Genomic DNA, 20,372 nt, shown 5'->3' with positions numbered 1-20,372 from the left:
TGTGTTGTATTTGTGTGCATTTATTTCCCAAACACAAAGACTGCAAATTTAGCTACAGCTTGAAGTCTTATACATTACATCACTTGCATCGTCTGGGTCAAATAAACCGATGAATAAATAAACTTCCCCCCTTCTTTTAAATAGAATGTCTCCACTATGTTTAGTGGTACTTTTTATGCAGTCATTACAATTTCTCTCTCAGAACTTTAAGGCTGTCCAGTTCACACAGGTGTTTGCCATTTTGCCAGTTGGACTTTTCCACTGAAACAAGTGCGCTTTTGCAGAAAATAAACAAAACTCAACACTTTGTGTTACTCAGAACAGAGTTTGTGAAAGGACATGTGGGCTGATTACAGATATCAAAACACTCCATGATGTTGACAGATGCAGGTGATCAAGGTGACCCTGCGGCAGAGGAGACAGGTGTCAGCAATTACCTAATGACTGTCTGACTCCTATAAAAACAGCAGTCTGTGCTTCACTGCAATGCTGCTGTCTCAGTTTGAAGGAAGTGAAGAATACTGGTGAGTGTTGCATGAGGTTTGAGGTGATTTCTACCTTGAGAAGAAATGTTATGTCTGTTAATTTGTGCATTAAAAGATGCACTGGATGTGTTCATAGAAGCTGCTCTTTATAGCCAATTGGCTCCAAGCTCTGAAGGACTTTCTTTTGAACAGCAGATGTTTAAATCCCTGTATCTTGAAATTAACTTTTTTTTTTTTTTTTTAAGTGACCCTTTACATCTTGGGTCACTTTCATTAACTGTGTAACCTGAAGTGTTTCTCTCAACTCAGACTGAAAATGTCCGGCCGAGGGAAGAAAGCTGTACCCAAACCAAAGTCTGCGGTGTCCCGCTCTACCAGAGCAGGGATCACGTTCCCTGTCGGCCGAATCCACAGGCTGCTGAGGAAAGGCAACTACGCTGAGCGAGTTGGCAACGGCTCGGCGGTGTACCTCGCAGCCGTCCTGGAGTACCTCAGCGCCGAAATCCTGGAGCTGGCAGGAAACGCCTGCCGTGACAACAAGAAGCAGCGCATCGCTCCTCGCCACATCTTGCTGGCAGTGAAAAACGATGAGGAGCTCAACAAACTTCTGGCAGGGGTCACAATCTCAGACGGCGGTGTCATCCCAAATATCCAGGCAATCCTTCTCCCCAAGAAGAGCAAGATGCCAAAGGATGACAGTTCAGCGAAACATGTTGAATCCCAAGAGTTTTAAATGTGAATATACAAGTTTTGTAAATCTTTATGAAATTATATGGCATTAAAGTAACTTTTTTTCTTTTAAGTTGTCTTACTGGCTGACACTTGAGCAAGGCACTGGAAGCAGTCTTGCCAGGAAACCACTCCACCTCTAGGGACCCACTTGTGTCGTGGCGGCAGCTGCACAGAGCAGGGCAAATTTCTCTGAATGCTACGGAAATGTGCTTCATTTCCTACTTCCTGCAGTCAAGATACAGTCATGCTTTGAGGAATACAAAGTGGATCAGGAATTCTAGGTTCATCTACTACCTCTTGCTCCTGTGCCTATAGTGTGCATGTTCAGTTCTACCTTTTTTTGGCCTCTGCTGGTGTTGCTGTACAACCATCCACACTGTTCAGAAAGGGCACCTATACCAATCAAGATGTGATACTGTAATTGGTAAACCACTAAAATCTTAACTGTAGTTTAAATATTTACCCTGGTGGTGGGCAGCCTACTGCCACTTTGCATAAAGGAATGATGGGGAACTTAACCAGGTGCATGTTCATAAATGGATCAGAAGAACAGAAATGTTAACCTGGCAATGTAGTTGGACACTTCCTTATTTTCCCCAAACTAAAGGGTTGCCCATGTTTGGCTAAGATTAGGTTTTAATGAAACTGTCTACAGGCATGAGCCTAATATCTGCATACTCACCATATAATTTCAGAAGTATTCAACTTAGCCCCTGACATTGCTAAGGATCTTTGGGTGCTCTGAGACAAGTGTCCTATTTGAGTCTTTAAGATTCTGATTTCAAAACAAATTGTATTCAGCAGGCATGCCTTTGTATATAATCAAGGGCATCAGGAGGAGGTTTTAACCTAAAATGTCAAATTTGGTAGGTCTTAATGTATCCCCTGAAACAGTCCAGTGGTGCACAGTTAATTTTAAAATTTAGAGCATCTGCCTCCAAACTTAAAGATCCAGTGTTCAAATGTTGCCTCAGCAAACGTGCATGTTGGTGGTTCACCACTTTTACTTGACCGGACATTTGAAGCACTGTGGTTCCATTAAAGCAAGAACTTTCAAAACACCCAGATGAAAGGTTGTCTTGAAGGTGCACTGTGTAGTTTGGGGGAAGAGATTTTGATCACAATAATTCTGAGTTTGAATTTCTTCTTCCTTCTTCTTCCCCTTTAACAGAACAAAAGTATAACAATCAGACATCACAATTTGAATTCCACGCAGAAGGTTGAATATATGATGATGAATAATAAAGCGTTAATGTAAATGTGACATTTGACATTTTGCATTTAGCATGTGTTTTAGACATTCTTCACCTTTTTGACTGGTTACTGCTTTCATGAATCCTTGTTATTAGATAACTGACACACACATTTCTTTCTTTTATCTATTATGTAACAATGTAGTCAATTTTATTTAAGTGTCAGATTTACAGTTAAATCTGGCAGCACTGTCTGCCGTCAATAATTGTTAGGTAACTATATTCTGTAACCAAAATATTAACTACTCAAAATCAGTTAGGGATGTTGGAATGTGGGTACATGGATATGAAATTAAAGTCAGATGAAGTGTGTTAATATGTGAAAAAAATACTCACAAAACTCAAAATAAAAAAAAATCAGATATGTCATAGAGTAAACAGCGAATTGGAACACTAAAAATATTCCAATATCCCCGACTCATTTTGAGTAGTATTTCTAAACCTTTAAAATGTTACTCCCTTTTCTGTTTGTTTGCAACCCTTTGCAACACTGCGTGTGCTGAACGTCCCCTTGCGGGCACCGACGTGCTGACGTAGGACGTGTGAACAACAAACAGTTGTTGGACTTCAATAAGCTAGCGAATGGTAACGCCAGACAAAAACAGCTCCAGCGTACTTCTCCGGGACAGGAAGACACCAGCGATACCTGTGCGATCGGGACACTTTTATGATCCTGTCATTATTGGCACAATCTGTACCGGCAGGTGTAGCTTCGTTCCGGCTCCCTGCGCTAACGTTAGCCCCTGAAACATGCTCATTGCTCGGAGTGTGACGCCTGTTTTTTTTCTGGCTGCCGCTGGTCGAGGGTTGTGATGTGAGCTGACTTGCACCGCGACAGAGGGTGAGACGGGAGCTACAGCCGGAAAATATTTGTCTTAACACAGGAGAATGGACTTTGTCGGGGCTAAACGGACGGGCTCACGCGAAGAAGCAGGCATGCGACCGTTGACGGGCCTGGACGTCATTGTCGGGCAACAACTTTAGCAAGCTAGCTAACATTAGCTCGATTAAATTCATGCAAATGAATCGGTTTAGTGTCGGGCAGTAAGCTCACTTTGCTAGCGTAATGGAGGCACCCTGAGTGACTTATTCGTTTCAATTGACTGTCCTGGTGCTCATTAATATTGCTGGCAATGTGCTGACGACCAGTAAGCCTTTCGTTGGTTCCCATTTGCAGCAGTAGGACACGGTTGGCCGAAATTGTTAAGTGGTGGTTGGCTGTCTGGGTGATAGCTGAGCAAAGTTGCCCAGTTTGGCATATAAATAATTACTGCAACAGTATCTGTTTCACACAGGTATCGCACATTTCTCGTACTGATAAGTGTGTGAAATTGCACTTTAATTGGCGCCAAAGTCACCTGTGATTTGTGGTTTGAAAAGTATCATTTAAATCAAATTCAGTAAAAATACTGGTGTTGTATTCTGATTGCACTTGAATACACGACCAGGATAGGTGCACGTCTGTATCTTATTGTGAGGACAAAGACAGGCTTATCCATGTCAGTTGGCACCTAGTTACTGTTTAACTTAATATCTAGGCTGTCTGGCACAGTTAAAGACTGAGTTTCACTGGAAATGAAAACATGAATATCGAGGAGCAGTGTCTAGATTTGTGCAATGTCAAGACCAAAAGCAATGTCGACGTCGATCACAACACTACCAACAACACAGAAGGGGTCACCCCCCGGATCTCTGAACTGATGACGGACAGTGACACGGAAAAACAAAACATTGTTCCAACAGAGGCCTCCGAGACATACCTGATGCCTCAGCTTACTGACAACCTTCAGCCGGCTGAGGAGGATAACCACCAGGCACAAAACACACTGGAAATTGATGAGGTCAATGGAAATAGAAAGAGCAGCACCCAAGACACCCCTGCGGGAGTGAACCCCACTGACTTGATCTTTTCTAATGAAGAGCAGCACAGGGACAATATTGGGGTGGAGGAAATGAAGGAAGAGAAGGACGCCGAACCTGCAAAGCTTGTTGTGGGAGAAGGGGACGATGGTGGGGACATGGACATAGGTGTGGATCTGAGTCTCGACGAGAGTGGGGTTTTGGAGGCTGAATCGACAAATGCCAGATCGCTCATAGACAATACTTTAGACTCGGAGTCTCAGGATGTCCTAGCTGGCAGCATGACAGAGAGCCCGTCAGATGCAGGCCAGACATGCATCACAGAGGCTCCTGCCACAGACCAGGCTGGACTGTACCCTTCGGTAGAGGAGGTGGACGATAAACACAAACCAGGTGGCAAAAGGGTGACGTTTCCCTCAGATGAGGATATTGTCTCCGGAGCAGTGGAGCCCAAAGACCCCTGGAGACATGGTAACTGTGTGTGTGTGTGTGTGTATGTGTGCGTGTGTGTGTTTCTTTGTGCCTGAAGGTGTGAATGAGGTTCTATTAATTGTACTTGCCTGTATGAACATGCCAGATCAACATGGTCTGATCACGATGTTGAGATTGGTTTAAAATATGCCCTGTCATGGTCCATTTTCCAAGTGTAGCCTGTAAAAAAGTGATTGGAGGCTGGATGTTGAAACTGATATATGAGAGGTGTGGCTTTTGAGAGGTGAGGAATGTTCTTTTTGTCTTTCTTCAAAGCTTGTCATCTATCGCACGATCACTGCAGTCTATTTTGTCCTCAGGCAGCACCTGTGTCCCTGCTCCTTTTTCAAACAGAGGTCCATTTCTCAGTTTGAACAGTCAAATGACTAACATAAAGCTTAGTCTGGCATTTTTCCCAACAACATACACATCTAAGTTTAGGGCAAGGCCTGTGCTGTAAGCCATATTGTGAGTAGATCCCACCACTCCTTGAGGTGTGCCATTTTACCACAGTTAGGTTCCTGTTTGTTCAGTGTACACACGTCCAAAGGAAGCTCATGCAGGATACGACACTGCCTTAAATGGGTTGATATAAAGAACCCGGTCTTAAAAGTTAAGACAAAATGAGAAGTTACTTTTTCACCTTTTAAAGCTAATCATCCATGCAGTGCAATGCTTTATAATTTTTAATACAAGATGAAACTTTTTTGATTACCAAGGAGTAGACTTGGCACTACATCAGCATAACCAATAGACCAGAGGGATAACTATGCACAAGATGCAGACAAGTAGAAAAATTAGAGGTATAAAAATAGATCCAGTTTTGAAAGAAATACATGTACCGTCACTCTAAACCTGTGTGCATGAATGTAACATGTTTCCAAAACCAGTAGTGTTTTCTGCCAATCCAGATCAAATGACAAAGTAGTTGGAGAATATTTGGGATGTGTGCTATTTAAAGTCGACGGGCAATATCAAGAAAAATACCATGTATCTAACAGCTTTTTAATTATTTGAAGTTCTGCTGTTTGTATGTATTAGAGCATATAGCTGAATGGGCTTATATTGACCTTGTGTGGGAAAGACCATGCTCCACACGTTTTACCAGAGCCTGATAATAAAAATGCAATTTTATCAAGGCCGGTGATAACGATTTCCAGGCGCCGGTGAAAAACATGTGTTTTCAGATAAAACAATATTAACATGAACTTTTTTTAATTTAGCAAATATTTGAAAATCTTGACCCATCCCTTATAGAATTTAGTAATATAGATAAGCACATTTACACAATATGATAAATGTAATTTTTCAAACCACGGTATACCTCTTATTCCTCTTTTGTTGTTGTCTTTTTGTGGCCCCAGTCCTGATTTTACTATTATTATTCTGCGTAGCTCCTCTTGTGCAGAATTTAGGCAGCTTTGGTTTACAGTAGTTTCATGTTTAATGTTTTTTTGTTTTGTTTTGTTTTGGGTTCTTTTTGGGAGGAACTGGAAAGTCATGTATGCTCTGACCATGACTCATATGCTCCTTTTATCCGGAGCAGACAACGGACATCATTTAATGAACTGGTCTACTGTCACTGTATGACCACGGCTGTTTGCTCACAGTACTGTGACAGCAGTTGACATAGTTACACAGTTTACTGCAGTCGGAGAAAATGCCAAATTTGTATTTATTTGATATTAAACTTTTTATTCATTTAAAAGAACATGAGAAAAAAAAAAGAACAAAAATACATGTTGCACTTTTGTATACCTGACAAACAGAAAGAAGAGAAGAAATTTGTATTTATACTATATACTCCCCACCATACAGTCTGGTTAAAGTGAGAGTCCTATTTTTTTCCTTTTCTTTTTTTGTCCTGATGTATAAAACCAAAAATGTAGGCCAGGTGAAGGCCAGGGTCATTGATGTGAGATGTCCAGATGGGGGAGGGGGTGTAAAAAGAACAAAGGCAGCAAGGTTAATAATATGCACTGCCTCGTGTTCAACTGGATGCAAATTGTTCTATTAACACCCTTACAATAGGTCAGACAGCCACTTAGGTAGATTTCCATTTTAGTCCCCTTATCTTCACACATTAAGGTACATGTAACTATAAATCATATTCTACCCTCTTAAAATAATGTTTGCATTTGTAGCATCCATGCCCTTTACTGCTTGTCACATAAGCCAGTTGCTTTCCTAAATGTTTCTCTATCAGTTTACATTGCACATACCAGCAGCCAGTCTGAGAGTAAATTGGACATGAAATGTCTTTGGCCAAACTCTATGGGGGCAAAGTCTCCAACCCAGTTAGCCAAGAAATCTGGGGCCTTATAAAACAGTTGGCACTGGGAGCAGTGAAGTATCCAGATGACCATAGTGTGAGCTCATATTATTTATCACAGCACATTTATCATGTAGTTTATTTAAGTTCCAAAGTTTCAGCTGATTGTACTGTAGATATAGAGATAGATAGACAGAAAGCTGATTGGGGTGTTGGTTAACCACATCATACAGAATGTTCTGTTTATGATGAAGGGGAAAAAAATGACAACACTGGTACATGTAATAAAAAAATAAAAAAATAAAACATCAAGATATGTATCGTGATTCAGCCTAGAAGTATTGTGATATTATTTAAAAGCCATGCTGCTCAGCCCTGATAACATTTACTAGATTTAAGAACCAAGCCTGCTTTCCTGTCAGAATTAAGGGATGTCATAATCCTGAACCAGAGCCAGGACAAATAATGGATGGATGGAAAACATGAACTAGTGCTAGCAGCTGCTACTGTGGCGTCTGCCACAGAGGGGGCATGGGCTGGAATGATTATTTTTGTTGTAGATGAATAGTTTTCTGATTCATTGATCAATTGTTTGGTCTCTAAAATGGTGAAGTGATAAGTGTTTCCTAAGTCAAAGATGACGTCCTTACATTTCTTCTTTTGTTCACAGCTAGTAAAGAAACCAGAAAACATTTGCTTTTAAGCAGCTGAATTATTTCTACTAAAATACATAAATACTAAATCCAATTATTCTATCAGCAAAATAGCTGCCAATAAACTTAAAAGTTGACAACTAATGAGTTAGTTGTAGCTCTAGAGGAGAACATCCTAAAAATATCCTAAAATTGTCCTACATTCAAACAACATAGGGATGTAATGGAGTTGTTTAGGTATTGGTGAGACATGAAATCTGATCCAGAGGGTCCAGTTGGATTAAGAGATTAATGTGTTTAAATATTTATCAGATGCCAAACACTACACAGCAGTTTATAATACTCACAGACAGGATTTTACAACTCTGAAGAGTTATCATGGTGACAACTGTTTTGTCTTTTTTCACAACAATCTTGAGGTAGTAAAAAAAAAAAAAAGGCATTTCATATGCTTTGGTAAAAGCTGAACATCTGTGGTTATCTTGCATTGTCCGCTGCCTGTTTACTTTGGATATATCTACTTTGTATTGAGCAAATTCAGGTACTGGCTGTTCGAATGGGCTACTGCGTGTTCTGAAAGCTGACAGCACATTGAAGTTAAATGTTGATATGCTGGGAAAACATGAATTCAGCCACTTTGGATAATTTAATAACATCTAACAAAGCCTGATCATTACTGTTCGTTTGAGTTTGAATAAGTAATTGTTCTTTGGTACCTGAATTAGATGTCATATACCTTATGTGTCAAACATGGAAATTACTTGTGCCGCTTTTAGAAAATTTACTAAATTACCCAATTGTTGTGTCAATGGTGAACTTCCTAATGCCTCGATGTTCACCTGGAAATCTTTTCCTTTGCCTTGCTCCTACGATCTATCTTGAGGACATTGATGCTCACGCATGGGAGGACATCTGAACGTGTGTGTGCCTGTGTCTGCGATAAAGTCCAGGAAATGAAATGTATCCAAACCTCTGCTCCAAGCTCCGTCATGCTTCGTTAGGAGCACCGTGCCACAATAACTGCATGATCCATCTAGACCCTTTATCTGCTGAACTAGTGTCATATTTCTGACAGATGACATAAGACAGGGACCCAGAGAACCAAACAGTGATCCCAGAGCCTGGAGCTTCATCCATGCACAGTATGAGTTACTGCTGCAAGAGCAGAGGGAAGAATTTGTAAGATAGGATTGAATGTTCGTAAGCAACATATATCTGATTTAATTTTTGACTCAAAATGAGATTCAGAACAGGAGTTAACTTCATAGAGTCCTAAAAAGCTGCCATTCAAAATAAACCCCTGGGGTTCAGGAGGGAATAAAGACAGGGGAACAATAGTGGGCAGCAGGGGTGTCACATTTCCATTTTTTCCTTGGAACTATAATTTTTCCAGATTTCAAGTCATCCAGTGTTGGGAAAAAAAAGACATATCTTTAAAATATTGTTCTCAATAGTTTAATTTTGTCAACATATTCTTAAACAGCACAAGGGAAGAAATACATTATGTCAGTAAGCAAAAACTGAAACTAGCGATAATTTTCATGATTATATTGGTATGTTGGTCAAAAAATGTGAAAATATCAAGCAAGATGGCGTCCTGAAATGTCTTTTTCTGTCCACAACCCAAAGATACTCAGTTGTCTGTCACAGAAGAGTAAAGAAACTATTTAATTCACTTTAAGATGCTATAATCAGAAGTTTCTCCTTTAAAAAATTACTCAAAATAGTTGCCAGTTTAATTCATAGTTGACAGTTGATTAATCTGCTGCTCTCATGTCTATGTCATTTTCTTCTGAGTTAAATAATATCATTCCTTTAACTTTTTTTCCCCCGTCTCTCCCTGTCGAGACTTGAGAAACGCTTGTTCTTTCCCTCCAGGCTTGAGCAAATACAACATCATATCCTGAGATTCCTGAACTTCCCAACATGCTGCATTGCTTCCCCTACTGCTTTTGATTCTCCTCCCCTAGTTCTCCTCCTTGCAGGCTGGCCAATTCAGTCTAAGTTCAGCTCGTGCTTATATCAGCAAAGAATGTCATTATGAAAGCACTGGGAAGCATGTCTTAGTCATTTGTTTTATCAGGCCTATCAGTCACTGATTACTTTCATAAATGCAGGGATTGTTTTTGTTAGGTCGTGATGCAAGACGCAAGTTTTTCAGACCAACCACACAGAATAAGTACCACAGCTAGAGTACTACAACTTTATCCTTATACAGCTACATGTGCAAATAAGTGAAACCTTACTTCGAGCAGCGGCAGATATTTCCTTCACATTCACGACTGTTTATCCTGCAAGCGACCAAACTCTTTGGCCTACGTGCGGCTCCGTCTCGTGTCATCAGACCCAAGGCCCACTTGGCACCAGGTTGTGAGAGGCTCTGTGACCCATGAAATGTTATGTGTTCTGGCTGTGGACCAAGTAACATACTGATAAGCAAAGCTTTCAGTGTACAAACTGGAAAAAGGGCTTTAAAAAAACTCAGAAGTTTGTTCAGTTTGTTCCTGGGACCAATAAGGCCAGTAGAGAAAAAATGCACAAACAATAAACAGTAATACATTTTTTATAAGTCATCTTACAAAAACATAGCACATTTGATGACCATCCCTGTCAAGAGTGTTACACCCCCTGACACACCTGGCTTTTACATTTAGGTGTGCAAAGACACTTTTTCAACCTATTGGGAACAACATGGCTGCAAATACTTGAGTGTTAAATCAGCCAAGTGAAATGTCAGCTGATAATGCCAGCTGTCATGAAGGTGTTATTAACACCCCATTTTTCCATGAAAACATGAGGGGAGGTGAAGGGCGTTCGCGCTCGGACTGAGGAGGATAACAAGAGACGTTGTGAGGCAAAAGTCTGTAATGAAAGTTGAAAATGTTATCATTTTGCATTGTACTTTGAGTCTTCTATACCTTTTGTCAGTGTGTTATTTTTGTAAGATTTGTGGTAGCAGGCGACTTAAGTTTATTTTTTAGAAACAAATGAAAATCATAGGAAGGTTTAGATGCAGAGCTACTTTAACATATGAAACAGCTTAGTACACCTAAAGTCTGTTTCATGCCAGTTTTCAACCAACTTCATATCACTAAAATGGTGGTAATATAGCCAAATGAGCAATCAATTTTGCCTGCATCCAAAACACCTAAACTTGTGTAAGCAAAGGTCCCCTTAATTATGTAAAATTCCTCATATGTAAGATTTTAGGGATGTTGTATCAACCATAGACTGTATTAGTGCATTTTAGTGAGCCCACATCCACGGACACAGAGAGCATAGTCGGAGAGAGCCTACCCCCTCTCTCTCTTTTACATCGAGTGAGTGCATCTCAACAAACCCAGATAAAGCTGACTAATTAAGGCACTGCTGAGAAACTATGAACTGTTGTACTGTTTAGCTGCAGTACAATACTGTTTGTTACCAGCCAGGTGCTGAACAAGTTCCTGTTTTCAACAGACAAATTGCCAAAACCTAGTGCCACCCAACTCGTGTGATCCCTCAGTCGTAGTTTTTATTGGTCCGGTGCCCTAAGGATATTTTCAGTCTTCTACCTTTTGAGCAAAAGAGAATACTACAGCCCCTTTTCTCTGTTTTCTCTGGTCAAGTAGCACTAATTTCAGAAATATTTGCGTCTTTCTGCTGCATAGACAACCCAGTTTTATGCAAGAGCCATCTTTACAGTGGTGAAGTGCTTCTTGAGGTGAGCAGCTGCATAGTTTGTGACTTGATCATAACTTTATATTAAGATCAAGTAAAATTTGATTGGTGCATCCCTTCCTATCAGCAGACTGAGCACGAGCATGTGCTCAGCCGTCAAACAGCGACTCAGGTGTTGCAAGGTATTGTTAACACTGGCAGCTGCAAGATAAACTGTTTCCATATTGTGGTTTTTCTGTTGGCATATTTATTTTCAGCCCAACAATAGACTCTGTGGCAGATATGTCCGTGATGCAATAATACCTGCGGATAATATCGGGCCTCAGGTCTTGCTCCAGTTTGTCCATCATCTATTATGCATTTTTGCATGTCTGCACTACACAGGCATCTTTGTTTGTCTTGGAAATGTGAGAAAGTGTCTGGCCATGTTTATTTTGTGATGAATTCTGCCCTTTAACCTTGTGTCTGTCTGCACTCTAGCCCCAAACCCTGATAATTACAAACAAAGTTGGGGATTAATAGCAAATGTTGAAATAGCTGACCCAGTCTTAATCTTTCTGTCCTTGTCAGAACAGTAGGGGTGTAAATCTCTAGGCACCTCACGATTGAATTCAATTCCGATTTTGATAATGATGATGATAATTGAATCTGAGTTTGCTACTCAGTTTGCTAATCACTTCCTACTTTTGTGATGATCATAAAAAAAGATCAACAGATTAATTAACATCTCTAATATTTTGTTTTGTATTATATAAGAAAAGGCTTTTCTTTGTCACAACTTTCTGTAAACACAGAATCCTCTTGTTACAGGCAATGAGCATATCCCTGAGAGAAAAACGGTGTACTACAGCCTATATAAAAAATTAAAAAAGCTTTCAATGCAATAATCAGTGCAGCTTGCATTTCAACACATCATGGACCTATGTATCAGCTCTCATATTAAAACCTGGCTACTTACCTACCTGCTTTCATCAAAGTGTCCAAAACTTCAGTTTTACTTTCACTGTAGATGGTCGGTATGGCTGTGTCAGTGAAGTAATGCTGAGATGGTATTTTGTATCTTGGCTCTAGAGTGAACACCATCGTCCGAAAACCCACGTTCTCCGCAACTGAACACGGGCTTAAATCCAGTGCAGTAAAACTTACAATGAATTCAGTAATCTGCTTCGCTCTCAGAGTTTGCCATTGCAGCCAATTTGTCGCCGCTCAATCATAAACAGCTTGCACATGTGTGTTCGGTGCGCATGTGTGTACAGCAGAGAATCAGCAAGCGCTTTCTGTAGCGCTCTGCAGCAGGAAAATTGAATGTTGCAGACGGCAAACTAATTTCAGTTTTAAAATTCCGATTATTAACTTATCTCGACGAGACATAATCATTCTAGAGAGAATCACAATGCATCAAAGAATCAAAACATTTTCCCACCCCTATCAAACAGGAATGGTCTGCTTTCTTAATCACCTCTGAGCATACTGTGACATATTACCTTTGTTGCACAAAATGCCCCCTCATTTAAAAATAGCGTATACAACTGTTGTTCACTCACAATGTCACTCTCCATCTGCTCTGGCAGCTTTCTCTCTGTCTCTCAGATGCAGGCCTGGTTTCATGTGGGAGACCATTTAAAATGGCTGCTCTGCTTTTTCATCATAATTCACTATACCGAGTGAGAGAGATTACTGTTGATGCACAGTTATAATGTCTTACAACACTAAAGGCATGAAGTCAACACAGAGACAGTGTGTTGTGATATAAAACACTGTTCTTGTGTAGTTGCTTTGTTGGCAGTCATGTGCAAACAAACCTGAAATACTGGAGGTCCGTGTTGTTGTACGAGTGCAGTGATGCGAAGGCCGGTTCAGGGCTGGTGTTGTGTGGGATGATGCTGTTTTGGAGGTTGCAGGTGTTGTAATTTTGTTAGAATTTGCCTCAGTCTCTGCTGTCTTTTAATTATTGATATGCACGCATCTGCAGCTACTCAGAGTCAATTCCAGGTTGTTTGCATAATTACTCTCCTGCAGAGTCTTGCCATTTCTTGTTCCACATCAGTCAAAGCCATAAAATGTACTTTATTTACTTTCGACCCACAGCCCTCTTGCAGACTTCCACTGGTATGATTTAAATGGGTTAAGGTAGTGGTTTATTCCTTTTGGGCTCATCCGTCAAAAGCAGAGGACAGCCCCAGTCGAAAACGTGCAATTTTTTTCTCCTCCTTGTGTTTATCCACTCCTTCCCCTTGTCATCCAGACTGGTAGAAGCACACAGCAGTAGTAGCACAGTCCCCGCCTTTCTGCCCCACCTCTGACCATCCAGGCAGCCAGCTGTCATGTGTGAATGACGCTGCTGTCATCATCCACAGCACAGCAGTGTGAAATGGCAGGGAAAGAAGACTAGAGACTGGGAGGCCAGTTATTTTGAACACTGGCACTTGCATGTTAAGTAGGAGCTGGCAACACTTCTGTGTTCCACCACCAACGTACTCGCGTCTATCTCTGGACATTTGCCAAAAGATTTGGCATGTTGTTTCATACATTGCTGTTGTCTTGTGAACGAACAGGCAACTTAAAAGTTAAATGATTCTCAGATTTTCACAAAATCTTCTTTATGTGTGATAACAACATGCATCCACACCTGTTCTTTAAGCAGCCTGTGAATGGATCTACGTGCAGACACTGGACAGTGACTAAACCTCTTCTCTGTTCTCCGCTCCACCTCCTCCTGAACTCTGACTGACTTGCCTGTGCTGAGTTTCAGCTAGGGCTAAATGTTCAATAGTTTCCCAGAGCCCAAACTGATGTCTTCACATTGACTCTTTTGTCCAACCAATAGTCCAACACACAAAGACTCTTCTTCTACCATGATAAATAACAAAGAAAAGCAACAGATCATTACATTTAAGAAGCCAGAACTGCCAAGCGCTCGTCCTTCTTGCTTTTTAAATGACTTGACTTGTATTGCGTTATACTGACGTGTTGCTATTTTCTACCTCATTTATATCAATGACGGAAGGATACATAACAGAAACAACTCTCTGAACATCACAACCTTCATGCGGGTAGGATGTATTGCGAGACTTTTGTATCAGGCTGAATTAATTTTAACTTGGTGTACCTGATAAACTAATAGATGATTCTATGACATTGTTTTCTGAAGATTCAGGATTCTCCTTTGAAGCTAAAACAGCAGGCCTTTATTTTAAGATCCACTCTGCAGAACACGTTAAGATAGCAATTTTTGGGTGTGGTACACACAGGCTTATAGTGTGGACATAAGTATAAAACAGAGAGAAAAATTATGCATTATCAAATTAAGCCAAAAGAGTATGAATTAGGGCTGCCCAACAAATCATTTACGGATCAACATCTCAATCTATACATGCTCAATAGTCATATTTCAGAATGTACAACGACAAGAAAGGCAAATTAACTTGCCAAGTTTTTTCTGCTTGATGCAATTGGAAAACTTACACATTTCACATTTTTCATCATCTCATTTTGGGGTTCTTAAATACGTGGGAGTTTGTTGCTTGTAACATGCTGGCTCCTCATGCACAGCGAACCACAATCGCTCTTGATCAATTTAACACATGAAGCCAGGCCTACGTTGGTTGTTTGATAAAAATGCACACCTCTCCAAAATCCCTACAGTCCAGTAATTTACATTACAATATGTATCGCAGAAATGTTTGAATACGGCCATACAGATTTTAATCCAATGCCCTGCAGCCCTAGTATGAATATACTGTTAATTTAAAGGCTTCAAGGGTTTACATTTCTTAATTCGTAGGCTTAGGAAACCCTCTTAAAGATCAGTTAAGCTGATAATGACTGCCAAACTAATGAACAAGCAAACTTTAACATTTTATATATGCAGGATCTTCACCTGACGGCAACAATAAGCAGACTTGAATGGTTTAAATAATTCACATAAACACTGTTGAAGATGTTTGCCATCAGCTGAAACACAAACTCTTAAGCACTCCCAGTCGGACACATGGCCTCCATGTGTCGCTGATAGCTCTGGTTCCAGTCTTCTCTGTCTGAGCTTCTCTTCTGAACTGTTGGCGAGGAATAATTTCCTCTTGAAGCATGTAAGCTGTCAACACTGGTTTTCCAGTCATTACCTTTCATTAGACATTTTGTCTAGATGAATGGCATCTAAATGATCAATCCAAGGTTACAAGCACTTTCCATAGACCTTACGCTTTCTGTCATTCAAGAATTTAGCTATCCCCCCTCTTAGTGAGCTAATCTTTTCAGAGGATTGGTCGTCAGTAGTTGTAGGGTAGTATTAGCTGCTACGCAATAATTTGTCCAAGTACAAACTAGGTCAGTCAACAGGCTGACTACCTTGTCCAACCACAGCCCTCTCTCTTAGTTTGTTGTGTAACTGAACACTATTCTGTGCTGAAACCCTCACTGTTTGTGCAGCTCCAGATGTGTGCAGGCAGCAAGGCAGGTGTTTATCTGCAGTAGCTTCACTGAGACTGGTAAAGTCTTCACAACATCACGTAAGCTTTTCACAAACAGAGTTTGCTGAGTAATTATTAGCAAGTGAAACCTGTGCTGAGCAGTCAAACAGGAATATTCAAGACATGATGCAAGTCATACAGTTTCAATGGAATCCTCTCTTTCTGCCAAGTCTCTCAGTTGTCTGTCCGTGTCTGCAAATATTGTCGTCTTCTGCACACATGCAAACACTGTCTTTGCTTGTTTCCTCCTCGTTGGAGTGAGGGGAGAAAGCACAGCGCCTGTAGGCTGCGTGTTTGCACTTTGTAGCTCAACAAAGAATATGAGTGAGAGTGGAAGGTGCAAAGATGGCAAGGCCAAGGAGGATAAACAGCCTTTGACATGTACGGAAATTGGGTCAGACTTGACTTGAATGCCATCTCAACAATTCAGATAACATCAGTCCTTACTTATCCATTATACTGTGAAGTAAACATCATCTCTGATATCATAATTTGTGGTACAAATGCACAGAGCTGGGGCTGGATGTTTTTTGTGCTTAGATGATGGAGTTCTACATTTATTCAGCACCTTTGCATGACAGCAGCCCCGAGTTAGGTGACGTGTTGGCTCCTTTTTAGCACCTTGAAAGATGAGACTCACAGGTTTTCACAAGCCTTAAAGGTTTGGCTTCAACATCAAGTCATTTCAAAGGACTTCTTAAGAAAATGGGTAGGGCCCTTACATGTTTCTCTTTTTTAAACAATCCCCACAGCCCCACTTCCTCCCCTTGTTAGTTAAACCGTTATACAAACACTTGGATTTGCCACAACTTGTGTGCTACCTTTACATTTGACTTTGTTACCTGTTCATGCTGCTTTATTATGCAATGAATAGCTTCTTGCAGTACCTTCGAAATGTCACCTCTTAGAACAAATGTTGTTCTAATGCAGCTTTTGTGATGATGTTTAGTGAGCATTCATATGCCATTCCACTCCTCTGTCCCAGCAAGATGAGCACAAACTGAGTCTGGTAGTGAAGCCCACGCTCACACTGTGGGCACTCTCTGTGGGTCGATCTGCTTTGACCTTTTGTGGGCAGTGGTAGAAGCTTTGACTGCAATGTTATGATGTTGTGCAGCTACAAAGAGAGGAGAAGTCTTTTATTTTTAGCTGCTCTGTTTAATATGTGTTTTTGATTAGTTGTCAGACTAACAAGGCAAGAGAGTTGATGGTAGCATCAATTGAAAGGGAAAATAAATGACACAATGTTCAATTGAATGGATGAGTTGACATGATGAATTGGTAGCATGTGATTAGGATGCATGTGAAAGTAATTGAAAGTAAACAGCTTAATGAAATTATTTCATAGCTTTTGTTTTACACTCATCAAGGAGATCCATCAAGATATGTTTCCACAGAACAAATTCACATCATCTGGGAAACAAAAAATGGGATGGTAACCTGCGGATATTAAAAATTCAGGCAAGATGTTTTTTTGTTTGTTTGGTTTTTTTGCACGTGCACGGCTTTGTAGGAATTTAATGGACTTTGATGGCTTGTATAAGCTAAGTCTTATCATTTGAATGTGTGTCAGTTGGTAACTTACTGAAACCTGCTGAACCTGTTTGTTTAATGTTACCCACATAATATATTCTTTTGCCTGTTGGATGCACTCTAGATGGCTCCACTGGGTAAGGCAAGTTTTTGTATAGTATTTGTATAAGACCTTTTAAAAATATAAAAGGATATTACTGTTTCAGAAATGCAAAATAATTACTATAGGATCAAATGAATATAAAAAAGAATAATAGTCTATGAATTTTAAATCAGTTCACTCACCCAACAAGCAGCTCAAATGTAATGCATTGGCACCTTCAGAGACTTTTGACCTGTTCAGAGGGAACCCTTCCCGTTGACTAGTGCATGCTGGGATTGGCTGCAGCTCCCTGACACTTGATTCTAAAACAGGTTGAGCAGCAGTTGAAAAAATTGATGGATGTTTTATTGAATTGCATTATACAGAACGGTGTTGCCCAAGGAGGACACAATATAAGATCAAATAGCACAATTCGACCTGTTGCAAGTGCATTGATAGATCGATCACAAGCTGATTTGGCTGAGCAGAATGTACAGTCTTAAGTGGCTAGCAGTTTGGTTGTGAAAATAATCGATACAATCTGTAATTAGTTATGCACATTTTCTTTTCACAGTTGAAATGTCATACATACGTTGGTGTCTTTATTGTTTTTGAATTGAGATTAATTCTTACCTCAGGCATGTCGTGTATATTTTTCACTGAAAACCTTGACCTCACCTTGTGCTTTATGGCTCAAGGACAATTAAGGTGTGGAGGGGAATTAGTGGGCTTAGCTGACAAAACATCTGCTCGCATTCAATGCCTAACCATTAAAAAAAGCTCTCTTTAGGAAGCTTTAATGTACTGTAAATACAGATCTCTTCCCCCCTCTCACCATATGTGCCTGTACTTGTTGCAGCTCGGCCGGTTGCTCAACTTAAGTAATTGATTTATAATTTATGGCAGGTACACCTCCCTTGTTGCCTCGCAGTTTTCCTTGCCCCAAGATACCAATCCAACAGGCTGTGTACTGCAGCATAGATGCAGCAGAGCCACAGTTTGTTAGTGCAGAGTGGGAACAGGGAAGGCTTATTGAACAACTTTGTAAAGGCAAATCTGGTTTCCTTCTTAATTTGTTATATTTGTTATGGGGGGACTAGATCATACCAAATTGACTGCCAGATATTCTGGGACCACAGAGAGTTTATGGCATTGATTTCCTCTGGCCTGTTTTCAACTCTATCTAAAACTTGAGGGGGAGCAGTTGGCAATGAGAAAAATAGTTAGAGAGCAGTTATCAAATCATATTTATCAGTATTATTCTGTTGTTTGCGCTAGGGTTGGATGATGTCCTCTGAATTGGCATATAATGATGTCTGCATTGAAATGCTGTGACGGACGATAACATTCTTGTTTGGTTGTGGGCCTCAGTGTCGTCATAAGACAGGAGTAGCTCACAAGCTCACCACTGAAGGCGACAGCTCTGACGGCAACTTCCCACTATCTCACCCAGTGAAGAAAACTGTCCCCCTTCACCATCGATGTACATCCCTTTTGCTGTGAAGGGGTCTTTGTCTACAGACCACATGTCCCTAACAAGGCTGTGTTTAACCTCGGAACAAAGTCAGTCAGCTACACTGAGGAAGCTAAGCTAAGAAAATGTGAATAACACTGGCACAGTTGAGAGATCACAAACAAGTGCTGCCTTATGGCAACTCTGGGGGGGCGCCATTTTTAACACTCGATGTTATAGTAATCAAAGTCCGTTCAATGATGCATCATCAGTGACAGACATCGGCCTTGCACAAATCCTCATTTGCACATACACCTATTTAAATCATTTCAGTATTTCTAATTTGATGTGGTGGTTTGGTGATTCCAGCCAGCTTTGATCACATTGTTAAAAATATTTCCACCACTGAAGGCTCATTATGCACCAGCAAATTAGTCAAAAGCTCATCATCATTCCTAACCATGAAGTCCACAGTGCTAAATTTGCCTCTGTTGATCTGAGTCAGCAAGCTAGGTGCTGTTGTAGCAGGGTCCATCTTTTTTTTTTTTTTTTTTTTTTTTTTTTTGCCCAGGGATGGGAGCAGTAAGTGATTTAGTGTGTGCACAGTGGATGGTGGCCAACAACCATAACAAGGAGAAAAGGGGCATGCTGCTCGTTTGTGTTATTTAATTAGCAGATTCACTGAGTCAAAGCAGAGATGGTCTCTTCTCTATACTCTGGTGTCTCTCTCTCCACTCCTGTCCTCCACCACGCCTAAAATCTGAATCTAGGGAGTTTTTTTTAAGGTAGCTGCCTTTCTTCAGGCTAACATGAAGGGCAGGTTTTGTCTATCATAGGGATGGTTGGGTCAAAGTTAGGATGATGCAGTCTTTTCTTTTTTTCAGTGAAATATAATGTAATTTGTAGAGTGTGAAAATGTGAAAATTGGAGCTGAACTCTGACCATCCTGGGCTGACTGACTTCTCCGGTCGTGTGTGTGGGCGTCATTGTCAGACCGTCTTAAACTGGCTGGCAGTGATATATTCAGTGTTCATTGTTAGCTGAATGGTCTTGTCTCTTCTTTCTACATATCATCACCTCTCTACTTCCTTTTACTCGCGTTTTTCAAAGATGTTGTTTGGAGCAGTTTATCCCCTCCTTCTCTCCCCCTTCTGCGTACCTCCTCATCACCACTCCCTCCGTACATGTACCAGCAGCACTGGAGGGAGTGCAATAAAACAAAGAGAGCAAGCAGAAATGCAGGCAACAGCTGTAGCTCAGCTCTTAATGATCCTGCAGAACTGGAGCTCACATCTCTGAATTCTGTTGAACACTGAGCATTTGACTTCTTACTTGTTCTTGGTTACTGGTTTTCTATGTCACCATTTCCTACTGTCACATACTCAGTAATTGCTGAATTTTTCAATCTGACCTTCCTTACATTATTTTTTTTGCTGTTGATGAGAGTTG

At 40.6% G+C, this 20,372-nt stretch overlaps 2 protein-coding genes across 2 annotated transcripts in view; both read left to right on the top strand.

The window, feature by feature from the left end:
- Nucleotides 1–379: 379 nt before the first annotated feature.
- Nucleotides 380–1,287, top strand: LOC119031065 (late histone H2A.2.2-like). Its single transcript, XM_037119197.1, has 2 exons — nt 380–524; nt 795–1,287. The coding sequence occupies exon 2, from the start codon at nt 802–804 to the stop codon at nt 1,216–1,218; it is 417 nt and encodes a 138-aa protein (XP_036975092.1). The 5' UTR covers nt 380–524; nt 795–801; the 3' UTR covers nt 1,219–1,287.
- A 1,699-nt stretch (nt 1,288–2,986) lies between these two features.
- The window catches only part of ppp1r37 (protein phosphatase 1, regulatory subunit 37), a 42,059-nt gene continuing 24,673 nt past the window's right edge, over nt 2,987–20,372 (top strand). The window contains exon 1 of the mRNA XM_037119187.1: nt 2,987–4,801. Within this exon, the coding sequence (XP_036975082.1) occupies nt 4,054–4,801 (748 nt within the window). The 5' untranslated portion in view covers nt 2,987–4,053. The remainder of the gene's footprint in view (nt 4,802–20,372) is intronic.

This window comes from Acanthopagrus latus, chromosome 2 (assembly GCF_904848185.1).
Source record: "Acanthopagrus latus isolate v.2019 chromosome 2, fAcaLat1.1, whole genome shotgun sequence".
In the NCBI taxonomy this organism is placed as follows: domain Eukaryota; kingdom Metazoa; phylum Chordata; class Actinopteri; order Spariformes; family Sparidae; genus Acanthopagrus; species Acanthopagrus latus.
This window is presented reverse-complemented; position numbering and strand designations above follow the sequence as displayed.